This window comes from Centruroides sculpturatus, unplaced genomic scaffold (genome assembly GCF_000671375.1).
Source record: "Centruroides sculpturatus isolate CEXI.00-Female unplaced genomic scaffold, Cexi_2.0 scaffold321, whole genome shotgun sequence".
Taxonomy (NCBI): domain Eukaryota; kingdom Metazoa; phylum Arthropoda; class Arachnida; order Scorpiones; family Buthidae; genus Centruroides; species Centruroides sculpturatus.
This window is the reverse complement of record NW_019384452.1, coordinates 93,488-112,303: the sequence shown is the minus strand read 5'-3', so window position 1 is coordinate 112,303 and position 18,816 is coordinate 93,488. Positions and strand designations below refer to the sequence as shown.

Sequence of the window (18,816 nt, the reverse complement as noted above, 5' to 3'; positions counted from 1 at the left end):
TCAATATATAACATATAAGGATACATATTGTTTTCAATTAGTCTACATTTGTTTTAATTAATATTTCTTTATTTTACATTAGTTCCATAAATGTTTGTGAAGTGAATCCAGTACATCATCTAGTTGTGTGTGGCACAAAAGAGGTGAGAATTTTAATTATTAAAATTTTAAAAAATTTATAGTTTATTAGAATATATTTTATTTCATCTGGTTGGTTTAATTGTTGCATAATAGATTATAACACTGATTTGATAATGATTGAATTTACAAAAAAACTAACTGCAATGTGTTTTAAGAACAGATTTTAAGTTTTGTAAATGATCTCAGTATACACTTTTTATTTATTTTAAAACTATAAATTATCTGTATTTACTTTTCTATCAAAGACTTTGAGGGACTCAAATAACCAGAATCTGTAATTTAAATCATGTTTTTATGTCTTATGAACTGTTAAGTCTGGCACAAACTAGTAAATGCAGTTGCTTTTGTGTGATGTCAGATGAGATTTGTGTAGTCACATTACTGTTTTCCTTTGTGCTCTTGTAATGTCATGATTTGTGATATTACTGTAAAGAACCAATGAATATCTACTTTGCCCTTCTATGAACATGAAAGAGTTTGTTTACAACATGAAAATCAGCAACCACACTGTGTTGCTTATAGCTTTGTGCTACAATGTCTTGTGTATTTTTTTTATTGGCAAGGAATTAATTAATAAATAATATATAAAATATCTTTAGTGATGTATATATTTTATAGCTTAAATAATTTAATGAAATAATTATGATCCTCTTATATACCAGTCAAATACTAGTGGCAACATTATTTCACTGTGCATGAGTGTCTGTTGATCATCACATGAAAAAATCCAACATTTTGGATCCAAGAGTCATTGAAGGAACTGTCTACTTTCCACTGAAGGGTATGATGTAACATGACAATGAATTGATGATCATGAGGTCAATGGTCAAACCTATGATGATTACAAATTTAGTTCAATGTTATATCAAACAGTTTGCTGCTATATTGACTAAGTTTACACTTAATCTCAGTAGCTAGCTTAATAATTGTAATTATACATATGAGCAACAAACTAGCTAGATTCACTATACATTTAGTAGACTCACAATTATTATAATAGTAATTAGACTGTTAAATTAATTTGATTAAAGAGGTGCATATCTTTTTGGATTATGTAATTATTTCTACAAAATATAGTCTCTTTTCTAAATGGTATCAATCAAATCTACAGCAACACAAACATATGCTTTATCTTTTCATGTTAATATCTATTTTATATTATAACAATTTAAAGATTTCAATAATGATATCAGAAATCTATATCTTATTATGAATCTATAAAAATTATTATATTTTTTAAAGCTTTATTAATTGTAAATTAATTTTTTATTAGTCATTATAATGTAAATAAAGTATTTCTCAGTTAAAAATTAATCATAAAACCAATATTTTTATATTAAGTTGTTGATCATTTAAAGAACTAATCAAAATTTTTTTCATGTTTAAATTTTGACTTTTTATTTCAGAAAAACCTATGGGCTCAGCCATCTGGCTAGTGTACACATCTGAAAAAAAAAAGTCACTCTAAGGCAGTGTTTTTCAACCTTTTTTATCTCTTGGCACACTTGACCTTATAGTTAAATTTTCACAGCATGCTTAAATTATTTGTCTATATTTTTATTATCCAGTAGAATATATATATAGCTTAAAATTATCAAGCTTGAGAATAATACATATTTCAAGATTGAGTTTTTGCCATTTTAAAAACGGTTAAGAAACATTGCTATAGTTTATAACAAAAATATGTATCCACAAACCTTATAGTCAGTCCAGCAGTATGAAATCCAGATACTCGGAACATGTTTGGCTTACAAAGGTCTTCCTCTGGAACAATAGAATTCTAGAATAGAATGTTTAATGATCCATGGAATACACACTTAAAAATTGAATGCATCAAATACAAAATTTAAAACTGATTACATCACTGGAAGTATGAATGATTTTTGGATGCCTGCAGCCTTACAGAGAAGCATCGTAACAGGTTTACCTCACACGGGGAACAGACTTTTTTTTTGTTTATAGTTAATACAGTTGTCCCTAATATATTCCAATCATAGGATCATTCTTAATAGAGTGGCTTGTCGTAGCAATGGAACAACATTGTCATATACTATACTGCTGGACTATGAGGTTTGTGAATATGTTACAATTTTTGTTCTACTGTCCAGTTCTGAAATTGAGGAGGTTATTGATAATTTATAATTAATGTATAAAATTGAGTGATAGAATTCTTATTATTTTTATTTTAGATTTTAGTATATGATATTCGTTCAGATAAACCATTTTACGTAAAAGATCATATGTATGGGTTACCTATTAAAGATATTGAATTTCATAAATCGCAGAATTTGGTTATCTCAATGGACAGCAAAATTGTCAAATTATGGGATGCTAATAATGTAAGTATATAATGTAAAACTGTATAATAATTTATTATATTTAAGTTTTATTTTTTTAGAAAAGCTTAAATTTGTGTTTAATTGACATCTCAATTAATTTAATGTTTTTTGTGTCTCTTTTTAATTGTTTAAAATGACTTAATTCTTGAATGTAAAGTTTTTTTTTTGTTTATATATGTAAACAAAGTATAATGTAACTCAAAAATTTTGTGAGTCAACTTAGGTAATTGTCACATCAGTCTGTTTCAAAAAANATTAATTTAATGTTTTTTGTGTCTCTTTTTAATTGTTTAAAATGACTTAATTCTTGAATGTAAAGTTTTTTTTTGTTTATATATGTAAACAAAGTATAATGTAACTCAAAAATTTTGTGAGTCAACTTAGGTAATTGTCACATCAGTCTGTTTCAAAAAATGCATTTATTGTGTACTTTGTACATTACAAGATAATACAGCACTGGTACATACTTAAACTTATCATCACTCAATGCTTTTGTCTTTCTTTCATGATCTCAAAATTTGTTACAGATGTTTTATATGGGAAATCTTATATTGAAGGATTGTTAATAGCAAGAGACATGAGTGTATTGAGACTGCTTCTATGAAGAACTTCTTTGTTTATATTTTATTCTATTCTAATACTAAAGGCTCTTTCACAAGCTGCACTGATCATTGGTATTCCAAGACCACAAACAGCTCAAGTACAAAAATCTAGAAACAGTTTGTGGTGCTCTGAACCAGGTTTGATTAAATTAAAACAATTGTCCTTGAAAGTCACGTAGTTAATATTTGATACAGTATGCTTAAACAAGCAAGTCTTACTGTGATTTTTTTTATTAATAACATTGCTATATTTTTACAATAGCTTTTCAAATTGTTCAGAACCATATTCCTACACATCAGTCACAGTACTTGGATATCTTGTTGGATTGATAATTTTGTCAAAGCTAGATAACACAGAGAGGTCATTATCTGGAAATCTGTCCTCCAAATTAGAAACTAAGTTGTCAATATACTATAAATATAAACACCTACAACAAACCCAATACATAGCAATAATTCTCCAAATGCCTTATAACATCAGGCTATAATTTGGCAATAATAATTATAACTTATAATTATAATTAATGTTATAATTATTATTGCCAAATTATAGCCTGATGTTATAAGGCATTTGGAGGGTTAGTCAATATACTAGTCACAATGTCAAATTTCACAAACTGACTTGCAAGTGAAAATGTTACAAGTCAAAGTTGTGGAAATATTAAATTTGATACATAAAAATGTGAGTAAATGAAAGTTCTGTGTAAAGTAGGACAATTAATCTTCTATGTAGGATATAGGACATCTATTGTAATTGTAGGATTGTCCTACTTTCAGTAGGATGCATGGCAATTCAGACACTATTCATTCATACCAGCAGTAAACTTTTTTAAAAAAGTATTGGATATGTAAATAATGATTTCTATATGCAGAGTTTGGGACAGATACACATCTGAGAAGGTAAAAATGCCAACTTGCTGATTTGCAGAATTTTGATTTCAATTTAGTTTCCATTCTCAGAGTGTTTTGCCCCAGATATGTTGAGCCCATCTCTCAACAGCCAGTTGTCCCATTGTGGACCTCACTGGACCTATAAATGAGCATTAGAAAAAAGGTTCTCATATTTTTTAAAACTATATTAAACGTTTTTGTTTGATAAAGTAATATTTTTATTTTCTATAAATGATTAAGTGTTTAAAGAATATAAATACTTTTATAATAATTTTAATAGATTATTAATATGTGAAATATTTTAAAGGGCAAAATTTTTACATCAATCCAAGCTACAACCGATTTGAATGATTTGTGTGTTGTGCCTGATTCAGGTAAGATTTATGAATTAATTTGAATCGACTGATTGATTAAACATGTAAATAATTAAGAAACTTATATACATATAATTCATATTTTTAAGGCTTAATCTTCTTGGCACATGAAGAGAGAAAAGTTTTAACTTATTACATTCCTGTGAGTATATTTATGTAATATTATATATTGTAAAAATTGTTAATAATACTCTGTAAAGGAGTTAAATTAATTTTTGTATTGCAAACTTTTTATTTTTTCTTTCATTTTATTTATTAACTTCTTTCCAATCTGAGATAATTAAAAGATAAAATATATTAAAAACATTCACCAAATCAGAAAATGCAGCAGTAAAACATTAAGTATGTTAAACATTCTGAAGCTCTATACATAGATACACAACTAAACAATCGGGCTATAAATCTGCTATTAATGATTAGATACTAAGTAATTTGGTATCATTAATAATAGTGGATTTACAGCCCAATTGTTTAAGGTGATTGTTTGGTTGAGATAAATATTAACTTAAGAAATACTTAATAAAAAATGAAAATTTTTGACAAACTTAGGTTGTCATAAGATAGAACAAGGAATTTGAAAAAAATTAACATGGCATTTTATCAGTTGTATCCAACATGCAACCAATAATATTGTCATTTAGGTTTTCAGGATGATTGAAACATCAACAGGAAATATGAAATAAAGATCTCCAGGCATGGGAGAACATTTCTATCTCCTTATAATTAATTGTTGTTTCTTTAAAGAGGTCTTGGAGATTTCCAATCTTTCCAGTTGCTTTAATTTGAACTAATTAAAGCTGGGATGTATAATGCTAACTTGATCTAGGCTATCTTGATGTCAATTTTGCTTGCAAAGAACTCAGAGTGGTAGAGGTTTGCCTTTTTTTTTTGTAGAATATATATGCTCCTTAGTCTATTTGTCCAATGATTTTGTAGTTGCTCTGATGTTTTCTGTAAGGAGAATGGAATATACTCCTGAAATGATTTGTAATTTATTGATTTTTCAAATTCCTTAATAAGGAATAAATTGTAAGATTCTATTTGTATGCCAGACTAATATCCTTGTCTTTAGTAAATCTCATAAAGATGGAGAGATGATTGTTATAATGGACCACTTTGTACTTTGGACATTTGATATTGTTGTGAGCGGAATTTGAAATCAGTTAATTAGAGTTTTTATAAGATTAGGATGATATTTGTGATCTGTGGTGGTTCGAGAGATATACTTAAGCTCCTTTATTTTGTTCAGAGGATTGGATGAGTGTGTGATGGCTCTCTTAATTAGAGCTCTGAACTTGGCTGTCTTATACATGAAAGGGTCTTGGGATTCTTTAGGGATGAAAATAAGTTTGTAACCAAGTTTCCTGTGGATATGTGGTTCTGGAGGACTGTTAATTTGAATGTTCAAGAAGTGAACAGATTTGGTGCTTTTTTATTCCAAACAGAAGTCTAGGTCTTATGGATTTTGATTGATGAATGTTATTTTTTCAAATTCCTTGTTCTATCTTCCAAATTACATCTTAACCTAAAGATGACAACTTAAGTTTGTTGAAAATACTTGTTTTTATTCAGTATTTCTTAAACTAATGTTTTACTATTGGATTTTCTAGTTTGGTGAGTGTTTCTAAACCTCTTCAGCTTCCAGCAAAACATGTAAAATGTAGCAATTTACAAAAAGTTTTGAAATCCAAAACAAAGAACAATATCTGAAAATTGATCAAAAATGATACAATGCAGTCACAAAAAATGTATCATCAATGATGTGATTGTTATTATAGTGAGATTAGATTTATTTTGTAGTGTCAGTTCTGTATTATTGATAGACTGTAAAGGATAGATTGTGCATTATTCTTGACACTCTTTGATACTTCCTAATAACTTAATTTTACAAAATTTAGAGACAACAATTATCTAACCATCTCCCAATTTTGCTAAATGACACAAGATCTGTTAACAAGAAATGCATAATGATGTAATTATTACATTCATCGTCATCATCATATCTTATTTTCATACTTTTATAAAAAAATAAATTAGGCCCAGCTCAGATCCTCTACAAATTGAGACATCATCAGACTCTAAGACTCTGATGTGATGTTATTTTCATTCCAATCAAGAATTGTAGTGATGATAAACAAGTATAATGATTACATTTTGTTATTACAGTTAAAGGTCATATTAACTTAGTCATCTTATATCCATGAAAAAATACAAAAAATAATTAATTTATATTTATTATTAAGTTTATTATTGAAATTTATTTAATTTTTATATTAANTTTTTTCAATATTTCTAATAATTGCTTCATAACTTTAAGTTTTTCTTCTTCCATCTTTTGAAATTCTCTCCAACGTCTTTCTTCTCTTTCTTCTTTTTCTTTATCTTCTTTTTTCTTACTTTCAACATAGTTCTGAAACCATGCTGGAGGTTCTTCTTTTGACAGTTTTGGTTTTTTTGAATGTGGAGTATCACTTTGATGAGGGATTGGAGAGGATGAGGAAGAATTGTGACTAGAAGTAGTTGCAAAATTACAGTTTTCGGAAGAATTCGATGTGTCAATGGGTGAAGGTTGGGAGTAGATAGGGCTAGGAAGAGAAGATAATAGTGTTTCTGCAGGAGGTGATATGTTGGTTTTGTAACCGTATTTTTCATCTAATAGTTGAAAATATGGCCAGGTGATACAACCTTCGCCACTCTTTCTAGCCCTGTCTTTGTTTTTCCTATATGTTGCTATCAAATTCCTCCATTTCATATCACAGTCTTCAGCAGTTAAATTATACCCTTGTGACACCATTATACTGTGTATTTTCATCCATAATTTTCTTTTGTTTCCTGGCTTTCCAAATTGTTCCTCAAGTGCCAGTCTCTCTGAAATTAGTAACTTAATAATGGCATCTGTCCATACATCTGTAAAATTGGAAATAAAAAAATGTCAAGAATAGCTAAACTAAAATTATTTCTGATTTTATGACATGTTCATTTGCTGGAAGACAGATGATAAATCATATGCTTACCTCTTTTCTTCGTTGAATAATTTTGGTCCTTCTTTCCTGTTAATGTAATACAAAAATTAATAACTAAAGTAATTCAAGTAAGTATTATTCGAAAGTATTACCTGTATCATTTTCTATATTAGATTTATCTTCAATAAGTTTGATATCTTCAATATTTACGTCATTAGGCAAACCTAATGACGGCCAAATATCTGTTCCAATTAAATTTTTAAAAAATTCATTGAGATAGTTGGCCTCTGAAAAAGAAAGCTTAGTATTTCAATACTGACCAAATTATACAATATAATCCTACAATCACGTTTTATCATATATTTACCTTTCAATAATCTGTCCGCTATTACATCGTCCACAGCAAGAGTGAATCGACAATTTTTATACAAAAANTTTAATTACAAGATTATTTAAATAAAATTTATTTTTTTTATATTCTATTGCTTATATAAATAGAAAATAAAATAAAATATAAAATATGAAAATTCTACAAAGTTTTATTGAACTTTTGAATGTTCCGTAATCATATTTTCTTGTTATTTAACTATGGTTAAATATAGGATTAATTATATCCTATATTTAACTACAAATAATAGTTGTATGTTTACTCTTTAGTTGTAGAGGTGCAACACACCTCTACAACTAAAGCATACTTTTCCTAAATTATAAGATTCATTAAAATTAAGATTGACAGAAACATTCATTAAATTTAGACCCATAATCTGTAGAATTAGAAATATGATTTAATGACACTTTCACCAAATAGTTAAAAAGTTACTTACGATAATACCAACTGGAATCTTGAGAAATTTTGTAATGCTGAGAAAAAGTTTTAAGTATACTTCTATGAAACAATTCAGTTTTTATTTATAAAATTTTGAAAATTTGTTATAGAGCTAAGTAGTAATCAATGGTTTAATGATAACTGGTTGACCAAGGCAGTAAAGGTATCTGCCTCTCTAGATATCTTGGATTCAAGATTTTTTCTCTTCTTCACTTTTTCTATTCTGTGGGTATTTAGAGGGTCTTTTCTTCTTTTTCATTAGGAGTTTGGCTAGGCCCACAAGGTGACCAAGTGGGTGAGGAACAGGGCTCAACACAGCTGGAAATTTCTGAAGATTTCTTGCCGAGATTCAATTGGGATTCCTACAGTGGCAGACTGCTTTCACTGCCTTGGCTGCATGGCCATCTTTCATATTAGAATACCAGAAATTTTTGTGATAATTTTAATTAGATATGTCAAGTCTTTATCATCACTTTGTCTATCTTGTAGCCAGGGCTACAAGACAGACAAAGTGATAAAAAAGCATTTGATAGGCATTTTTCATGCTTTCATGGATTTGTGTAGTATTTTAAACTCTGAGCAGAAAGAATATAGATTTCTGTATAAATTTTAATTATTTTATTTTTATAGGCTTTGGGACCAGCTCCTAAATGGTGTTCCTTCTTAGACAGTTTAACAGAAGAATTAGAAGAATCTGGCCAAGATATAGGTAATTAAAAATTGCTTTGTACCTTTATCCATTCTGTACTTTTAAGGAATTATAGATTAAAACAATTTATTATTTTAATATAGCATTTACATTGAACACTATTAAAGGTTATGTTACTTAAAGGAATGTTTCTTCCTAATAATAGTTGTATGTTTATTCTAAATTAATTAATTAAATATTATAATTATTAAATTTAATATGAGATGGCACCTAACGCCTCCCTCTAGTGCCAAATTTATTTTTAATTCATAATTAATATTTCCAAATTATAGCCTGATTATTGTTATGGCAATCGTGGATGTCTAATAGTTGTATGTTTACTCTCCACAACCCTAATTATAATTAGAAGTTTGTATTCATCTCTCTTAAAGTTTTAGTCCCAGTTTAGTCTATGTCAGTAACTGCATTACTCAAATTGTTTTTTGTGTTTTCTATCATAAAAGTGTTATAACAATGAGTCAAAAATTAAACATTTTTGACTCTTTGTAATGAATGATGCTTGAATATTCAGCTTTTCTACAGTATTTTATTGTATAGGATTAGCCTATTATATCAATTAAATATTAATTTTTTTCTGATATGATAATAAATTTTAATTTATATTTTTATATTAGTGTACGATGATTATAAATTTGTGTCAAAGAAGGAACTTGGCAACTTGGGACTCTCTCATTTAATAGGCACGAATCTACTAAGAGCATATATGCACGGATATTTTATAGATATGAGATTATATCATAAGGTATTGATAATATATATATATATTATTTTGCATCAATTAAAAATTAAATGATTATTGAATGCAACAAATATTTTTATTAATTTCAGGCTAAATCAATATCTGAACCTTTTGCCTATGAAGAATATCGACAGAAGAAAATAAGAGAGAAAATTGAAGCAGAAAGAACTAATAGAGTAAAGATAAAAGTAAGAATTATAAAATATTATTGAAATTATATCAATTTATTACCTTTATAATCAAAATTAATAATGTTATTTATATTTTATATTACAGAAACTTCCTCAGATAAATCGTGAATTAGCATTAAAATTACAAGAAGAAAAAGAAGGTGGAGGATCAAAGAAAAAGGTAAGAGATTTTTTTAACTATTTTTCAACATTAAAGTTAGAAAATATGATAATTAAATTGATAATTATTTATTCAGTTATGTAATAACTGTTGAATCTTTAAACCTTGAGGTAATACTCAGAATATTGGCATATTGTGAACAGATATTTAGACTGTTTACATTAGATTCTAATGCTATTCAGTTATTAGTTTGTAGTTTTACAAATAAAGGAAAGTTTCAGTTGTCAATCAATTTTAAATATTTGAGGAATTATTATTAAAATATTATGGTAAAATAAACATATTAATAACTTTTTAGTTACATTTCTACTGATAAATAATAAAAATAGTCAGGATGATAAATATATTTTTAAAAAATACACAGAATAATAGCATGTTTTACTCAATTGCATCACAGGAACATAATCCACCATTAGACATCTCAAGGTAGTCAGTCCAGCAGTATGAAATCCAGATACTCGGAACATGTTTGGCTTACAAAGGTCTTCCTCTGGAACAATAGAATTCTAGAATAGAATGTTTAATGATCCATGGAATACACACTTAAAAATTGAATGCATCAAATACAAAATTTAAAACTGATTACATCACTGGAAGTATGAATGATTTTTGGATGCCTGCAGCCTTACAGAGAAGCATCGTAACAGGTTTACCTCACACGGGGAACAGACTTTTTTTTTGTTTATAGTTAATACAGTTGTTCCTAATATATTCCAATCATAGGATCATTCTTAATAGAGTGGCTTGTCGTAGCAATGGAACAACATTGTCATATACTATACTGCTGGACTATGAGGTTTGTGAATATGTTACAATTTTTGTTCTACTGTCCAGTTCTGAAATTGAGGAGGTTATTGATAATTTATAATTAATGTATAAAATTGAGTGATAGAATTCTTATTATTTTTATTTTAGATTTTAGTATATGATATTCGTTCAGATAAACCATTTTACGTAAAAGATCATATGTATGGGTTACCTATTAAAGATATTGAATTTCATAAATCGCAGAATTTGGTTATCTCAATGGACAGCAAAATTGTCAAATTATGGGATGCTAATAATGTAAGTATATAATGTAAAACTGTATAATAATTTATTATATTTAAGTTTTATTTTTTTAGAAAAGCTTAAATTTGTGTTTAATTGACATCTCAATTAATTTAATGTTTTTTGTGTCTCTTTTTAATTGTTTAAAATGACTTAATTCTTGAATGTAAAGTTTTTTTTTTGTTTATATATGTAAACAAAGTATAATGTAACTCAAAAATTTTGTGAGTCAACTTAGGTAATTGTCACATCAGTCTGTTTCAAAAAATGCATTTATTGTGTACTTTGTACATTACAAGATAATACAGCACTGGTACATACTTAAACTTATCATCACTCAATGCTTTTGTCTTTCTTTCATGATCTCAAAATTTGTTACAGATGTTTTATATGGGAAATCTTATATTGAAGGATTGTTAATAGCAAGAGACATGAGTGTATTGAGACTGCTTCTATGAAGAACTTCTTTGTTTATATTTTATTCTATTCTAATACTAAAGGCTCTTTCACAAGCTGCACTGATCATTGGTATTCCAAGACCACAAACAGCTCAAGTACAAAAATCTAGAAACAGTTTGTGGTGCTCTGAACCAGGTTTGATTAAATTAAAACAATTGTCCTTGAAAGTCACGTAGTTAATATTTGATACAGTATGCTTAAACAAGCAAGTCTTACTGTGATTTTTTTTATTAATAACATTGCTATATTTTTACAATAGCTTTTCAAATTGTTCAGAACCATATTCCTACACATCAGTCACAGTACTTGGATATCTTGTTGGATTGATAATTTTGTCAAAGCTAGATAACACAGAGAGGTCATTATCTGGAAATCTGTCCTCCAAATTAGAAACTAAGTTGTCAATATACTATAAATATAAACACCTACAACAAACCCAATACATAGCAATAATTCTCCAAATGCCTTATAACATCAGGCTATAATTTGGCAATAATAATTATAACTTATAATTATAATTAATGTTATAATTATTATTGCCAAATTATAGCCTGATGTTATAAGGCATTTGGAGGGTTAGTCAATATACTAGTCACAATGTCAAATTTCACAAACTGACTTGCAAGTGAAAATGTTACAAGTCAAAGTTGTGGAAATATTAAATTTGATACATAAAAATGTGAGTAAATGAAAGTTCTGTGTAAAGTAGGACAATTAATCTTCTATGTAGGATATAGGACATCTATTGTAATTGTAGGATTGTCCTACTTTCAGTAGGATGCATGGCAATTCAGACACTATTCATTCATACCAGCAGTAAACTTTTTTAAAAAAGTATTGGATATGTAAATAATGATTTCTATATGCAGAGTTTGGGACAGATACACATCTGAGAAGGTAAAAATGCCAACTTGCTGATTTGCAGAATTTTGATTTCAATTTAGTTTCCATTCTCAGAGTGTTTTGCCCCAGATATGTTGAGCCCATCTCTCAACAGCCAGTTGTCCCATTGTGGACCTCACTGGACCTATAAATGAGCATTAGAAAAAAGGTTCTCATATTTTTTAAAACTATATTAAACGTTTTTGTTTGATAAAGTAATATTTTTATTTTCTATAAATGATTAAGTGTTTAAAGAATATAAATACTTTTATAATAATTTTAATAGATTATTAATATGTGAAATATTTTAAAGGGCAAAATTTTTACATCAATCCAAGCTACAACCGATTTGAATGATTTGTGTGTTGTGCCTGATTCAGGTAAGATTTATGAATTAATTTGAATCGACTGATTGATTAAACATGTAAATAATTAAGAAACTTATATACATATAATTCATATTTTTAAGGCTTAATCTTCTTGGCACATGAAGAGAGAAAAGTTTTAACTTATTACATTCCTGTGAGTATATTTATGTAATATTATATATTGTAAAAATTGTTAATAATACTCTGTAAAGGAGTTAAATTAATTTTTGTATTGCAAACTTTTTATTTTTTCTTTCATTTTATTTATTAACTTCTTTCCAATCTGAGATAATTAAAAGATAAAATATATTAAAAACATTCACCAAATCAGAAAATGCAGCAGTAAAACATTAAGTATGCTAAACATTCTGAAGCTCTATACATAGATACACAACTAAACAATCGGGCTATAAATCTGCTATTAATGATTAGATACTAAGTAATTTGGTATCATTAATAATAGTGGATTTACAGCCCAATTGTTTAAGGTGATTGTTTGGTTGAGATAAATATTAACTTAAGAAATACTTAATAAAAAATGAAAATTTTTGACAAACTTAGGTTGTCATAAGATAGAACAAGGAATTTGAAAAAAATTAACATGGCATTTTATCAGTTGTATCCAACATGCAACCAATAATATTGTCATTTAGGTTTTCAGGATGATTGAAACATCAACAGGAAATATGAAATAAAGATCTCCAGGCATGGGAGAACATTTCTATCTCCTTATAATTAATTGTTGTTTCTTTAAAGAGGTCTTGGAGATTTCCAATCTTTCCAGTTGCTTTAATTTGAACTAATTAAAGCTGGGATGTATAATGCTAACTTGATCTAGGCTATCTTGATGTCAATTTTGCTTGCAAAGAACTCAGAGTGGTAGAGGTTTGCCTTTTTTTTTTGTAGAATATATATGCTCCTTAGTCTATTTGTCCAATGATTTTGTAGTTGCTCTGATGTTTTCTGTAAGGAGAATGGAATATACTCCTGAAATGATTTGTAATTTATTGATTTTTCAAATTCCTTAATAAGGAATAAATTGTAAGATTCTATTTGTATGCCAGACTAATATCCTTGTCTTTAGTAAATCTCATAAAGATGGAGAGATGATTGTTATAATGGACCACTTTGTACTTTGGACATTTGATATTGTTGTGAGCGGAATTTGAAATCAGTTAATTAGAGTTTTTATAAGATTAGGATGATATTTGTGATCTGTGGTGGTTCGAGAGATATACTTAAGCTCCTTTATTTTGTTCAGAGGATTGGATGAGTGTGTGATGGCTCTCTTAATTAGAGCTCTGAACTTGGCTGTCTTATACATGAAAGGGTCTTGGGATTCTTTAGGGATGAAAATAAGTTTGTAACCAAGTTTCCTGTGGATATGTGGTTCTGGAGGACTGTTAATTTGAATGTTCAAGAAGTGAACAGATTTGGTGCTTTTTTATTCCAAACAGAAGTCTAGGTCTTATGGATTTTGATTGATGAATGTTATTTTTTCAAATTCCTTGTTCTATCTTCCAAATTACATCTTAACCTAAAGATGACAACTTAAGTTTGTTGAAAATACTTGTTTTTATTCAGTATTTCTTAAACTAATGTTTTACTATTGGATTTTCTAGTTTGGTGAGTGTTTCTAAACCTCTTCAGCTTCCAGCAAAACATGTAAAATGTAGCAATTTACAAAAAGTTTTGAAATCCAAAACAAAGAACAATATCTGAAAATTGATCAAAAATGATACAATGCAGTCACAAAAAATGTATCATCAATGATGTGATTGTTATTATAGTGAGATTAGATTTATTTTGTAGTGTCAGTTCTGTATTATTGATAGACTGTAAAGGATAGATTGTGCATTATTCTTGACACTCTTTGATACTTCCTAATAACTTAATTTTACAAAATTTAGAGACAACAATTATCTAACCATCTCCCAATTTTGCTAAATGACACAAGATCTGTTAACAAGAAATGCATTCTGATGTAATTATTACATTCATCGTCATCATCATATCTTATTTTCATACTTTTATAAAAAAATAAATTAGGCCCAGCTCAGATCCTCTACAAATTGAGACATCATCAGACTCTAAGACTCTGATGTGATGTTATTTTCATTCCAATCAAGAATTGTAGTGATGATAAACAAGTATAATGATTACATTTTGTTATTACAGTTAAAGGTCATATTAACTTAGTCATCTTATATCCATGAAAAAATACAAAAAATAATTAATTTATATTTATTATTAAGTTTATTATTGAAATTTATTTAATTTTTATATTAAATATATCTTTTAATTACNCAGTCCTATTTGTAATCAAGAAAAATTGATGATGGCATCTTTAGTGCATTAATGCTTCATGTCAACAAATCAAACAACCAACTTTCAGATCATAAACTAATGTGTGAATATAGTGCTCTAGCTAAGTGTTTCTCATCAGATTAGGTTAAAAAATATTGACTAATTACTAAGTGGTACCTTGTTTTAGTAAAGTAATAACTGTGTAGCTTAGTGTTTCCCAATGTGAATTAGTGACACACTTTGAATATAATAAGGTTCCTGTGACACACCATAATTTTTACAGTTCATTTTTAAAAAATGTCTAAAATTTAAAATAAATTATGGTTGATTTTAAAAAATTTTAATAATACAGAAGCTAAACTTACCAAGACGACTACTTACAATTTTACAAATATACTATAAAAATAAAAAGACAATTTGAATCAATATGTAAATAGCTAGTCCTCATCTTTAAGCTGCAATGTTTATAGAAGTTCCTAAGAGTTGGTACACCAGCATAAGCACAGATGCATGCAACTTTTGTTAGGGGGTATTCTGATGCTGCAAAAATTTACAACAGTTGCTATTTTAGTGAATGCTGCCTCCTTTTCCCTTCAGTTGACTGGTGGTAAAAAGAAGAAAGATAAATGAAATTCTAAAAAATATTTAATATTTCATTTCCACAACATACCTGAGGCAATCTCATGACACACGTGTGTTGCAGCACACAGGTTGGAAAGCACTGGTGTAGCTTATATGCCAATAACTGCATATGTGATAAAAAGTATTCATCATTCACTAAATTAAATCAAATTATCAGATTTTTGTTTAGTATTTTATTTATTGAATAATTTATTAATGCTGTAATTTTAGGAGAAAGCAGATAAATCAACATCTCTTAGATGTATAATTAGAAAAATGCCATCAACATAAACTTTTATGCAGATGATTATATCATCTGCATAAAAGTTTATGTTGATGGCATTTTTCTACCTTCTCTGGACTTTATTTTATTACAACTGATATAAAATTGTGACTCAAGACTATAAAAAAGAGAGAAACATTTCATTTTTTGCAGCTATTTTTTTAAACACGTTGTTTCACCAATCTGCTAAATGGCTCGATGGTACAAGCTAGAGTGTTTAGCTCCATTTTCTGTCATTAAAGTTTTATATAGCAAAGTAAATAAATAATAAATCTTTGTAGTTTTGAATAACATCTGAAATGCTTGAAAACTAGTTTATTATTTATTTTACATGAAATTTTAACAGCTTTTATGTATAAAACTGGTTTGAAAGCTGTTAAAATTTCATGTTCAAATTTTCAAGAAGAAAAAAAGACAGTAACTATTATTATATTATCTAGTGTTAAATAATTAATATTAACTATATTCATTAATATCAAAATGAGTGATATATCAATAAAACAAATTTAGCAAGGCACTTTTTTAAAGTCTAATTGTTAATCTTTGCAAAGATCATTTAATTATAGAAAAATTAATTAAAAAGTTTACTTGTGAGGAATAGTGATCTAGTGAGGAGTTCAAATATCCTTTGTGTCTGTAGTAAATAAATATTCAAGATTTAACTGTTTCTCCTGATGTATAAAAAGGAGGTAATAAGTAAGGCTGGCTGAATGTTTAAGGTGTCAGCTTATTACTCTGAGGGACTTAGGAATGAACACAGACAAAGCAAAAATCCTAATTTTTTGGAGGTGGTCTGTCTTGGATATGTCAGATCCCATCCCTCATCACCTGGTCATCCCATTGTGATCAAGCCAATTATTGGTGGATGCCAATAATTGGCTTCCCACAGTAAGTGACCATGTAATCAGGAGTAATGACTAATACATCCAGATCAAACTGTCAAAAAAAAATTCTGAGGGCCCATGCAGAATTAAACTCAAAGTGGCAGTCTCTGCATTGCTCATCCAATATCATGCAAATTCTTTATAAAAGTAATGATATGTAATAGAAAGAAATGTAACTTTTAAAACAAATTGATCTTATTACCATTATTCATGCTATTTAAATTTGAAAAGATGATTTGTATTTGAAAAATTATGATGATGTTAATTATAAAATTTGTAGGAGGAAGAAGGCCGACCCAGTTCCGAAGATGATGATAGTTCTGATGACGATCGAGATTGGATTCAAGAAATAAAAGAACAACACCGACGATTAAGGCAGAAAACTCATGAAGAAAAGAGTCATGAAGGATCTACCAAACCTTCTCAGTTTTATGAATTTAAAAGCAATGAATTTAAAGGATTCAATTATGCATATGAAGATGATAAATCAAAGTATTTTCATCACTAATACAATTTCAAACAGTATAATGTTAATTATATAAAGTATACTTAAAAATTATTTATTTTAATTTCAGGACAAGTTTAGATGAACGGTTAAAACAAATGGAGAATGAAGAAATGATAGTATCAAATAATTCTGTTGGAAATAAGACTGTTACTTTTACCAAGAAAAAGGTAAGTTCCAATTAAAATAGCCTTTAATAATAATAAAAATATAAAATTAAATTAAATTTTACTGATCTTATTCTAAGCTATTTGCTGATCAACCACAGATCAGCCAGTATTAGTGAATTAATCAGAGTTTTATGAGTCAAATCTATTAAATTTATATGTAAAACGTGAGAAAAAGTATAGCCTAATGAACATTGTTGTTTCTTTGATGGTTGGATATTTCTAAATTAATTCAGAAAAAACATTTTTCCTTCTTTGGTGAAGTTTTAATACTTTTCTATATTTACTTTCTTCTTCATTTTTGTAATGTAATAAAACAATTCACCAAATTTGTTCACCTACATCTAAAAGCTGGGAGTAACACTGGTAAATGTAATAGGCAAAGTTTCTCCAGAGTTCATTTAGACCAGGTTTGAAGATTGATAATTTGCATCTTTGCAATGAAATTTAAACTGTAACATAAATGAGCTCTTGGCTAGATGCTATTTTTATTCTAACCTAGGTCTAGCAAAGACTTTATCTCTACAATTTGCCCACAGTCTTATAAAATAAGAAATGAACTTCTTCGTAAACACCAGAGGAAATACAATTCACCACATACAAAAAACCTTTGTAAATCCAGTGGTACTTGTTTACACAGCAGTGAACGTTTTCGACCCCATCCGGGTCTTCATCAGGCTACGTTTATGAGAAAAATGTTCCATTTTTATTCTTAATTTGTTTTTCTAAATTTTGAATCGCATTCAGTTTGTTTTAATGTTCCATTCCACATGCATTCAAATTCCTCATAAACGTAGCCTGATGAAGACCCGGATGGGGTCGAAAAGGTTCACTGGTGTGTAAACAAGTATCACTGGAGTTACAAAGGTTTTTTGTATGTAGTGAATTGTCTTATAAAATGTTTTATTTCAAACTGTTCAATACTTAAAGCTTTCCTTTTTTGTTTATTAGTTGGATTATTATAATAAGAACACTAACTCATGTTAAATACTTTTATCAAATTTGAGAGAAAACACAATACACATTCATAAAGCAATGGACATGAGTAAACTGGGGTAAAGGAGAGATGTCATGTATAGGTTTGAAAATAATAATTCTGTGAGTTATTACTTTCAGCTAGATGTTTTTTTACTCTGCAAAGCATAGTCACCTGTTGAAAAATTATGTATGAGATAACAATTTTGTGTCTTGGTGATTTTATTCTTCTATTTATCTATTGTTGGTGAATAAATTCATGCCATATTACGGATGACATTGTACAGTACATCATTGGTACCTGATTATTCATTATGGTATGATTAGTTAATCAATAACATTGTTAATAATATCATTAACAATATGATTAATCTTAATTT

At 28.0% G+C, this 18,816-nt stretch overlaps 1 protein-coding gene and 1 long non-coding RNA gene across 2 annotated transcripts in view; both read left to right on the top strand.

Annotated features, from left to right (window-relative positions):
- Positions 1-18,816, top strand: part of LOC111620570 (nucleolar protein 10-like) — a 51,494-nt gene that overhangs the window by 20,433 nt on the left and 12,245 nt on the right. Inside the window, exons 7-14 of the mRNA XM_023362517.1 lie at positions 83-143; positions 2,331-2,480; positions 4,281-4,347; positions 4,437-4,489; positions 8,767-8,845; positions 9,460-9,587; positions 9,674-9,772; positions 9,861-9,935. Coding sequence (XP_023218285.1) covers positions 83-143; positions 2,331-2,480; positions 4,281-4,347; positions 4,437-4,489; positions 8,767-8,845; positions 9,460-9,587; positions 9,674-9,772; positions 9,861-9,935 — 712 coding nt within the window. The remainder of the gene's footprint in view (positions 1-82; positions 144-2,330; positions 2,481-4,280; positions 4,348-4,436; positions 4,490-8,766; positions 8,846-9,459; positions 9,588-9,673; positions 9,773-9,860; positions 9,936-18,816) is intronic.
- LOC111620579 lies at positions 10,728-12,849 on the top strand. The gene is made up of 3 exons (XR_002755934.1): positions 10,728-11,000; positions 12,640-12,706; positions 12,796-12,849. It is a non-coding gene; the product is annotated as an uncharacterized LOC111620579 (long non-coding RNA).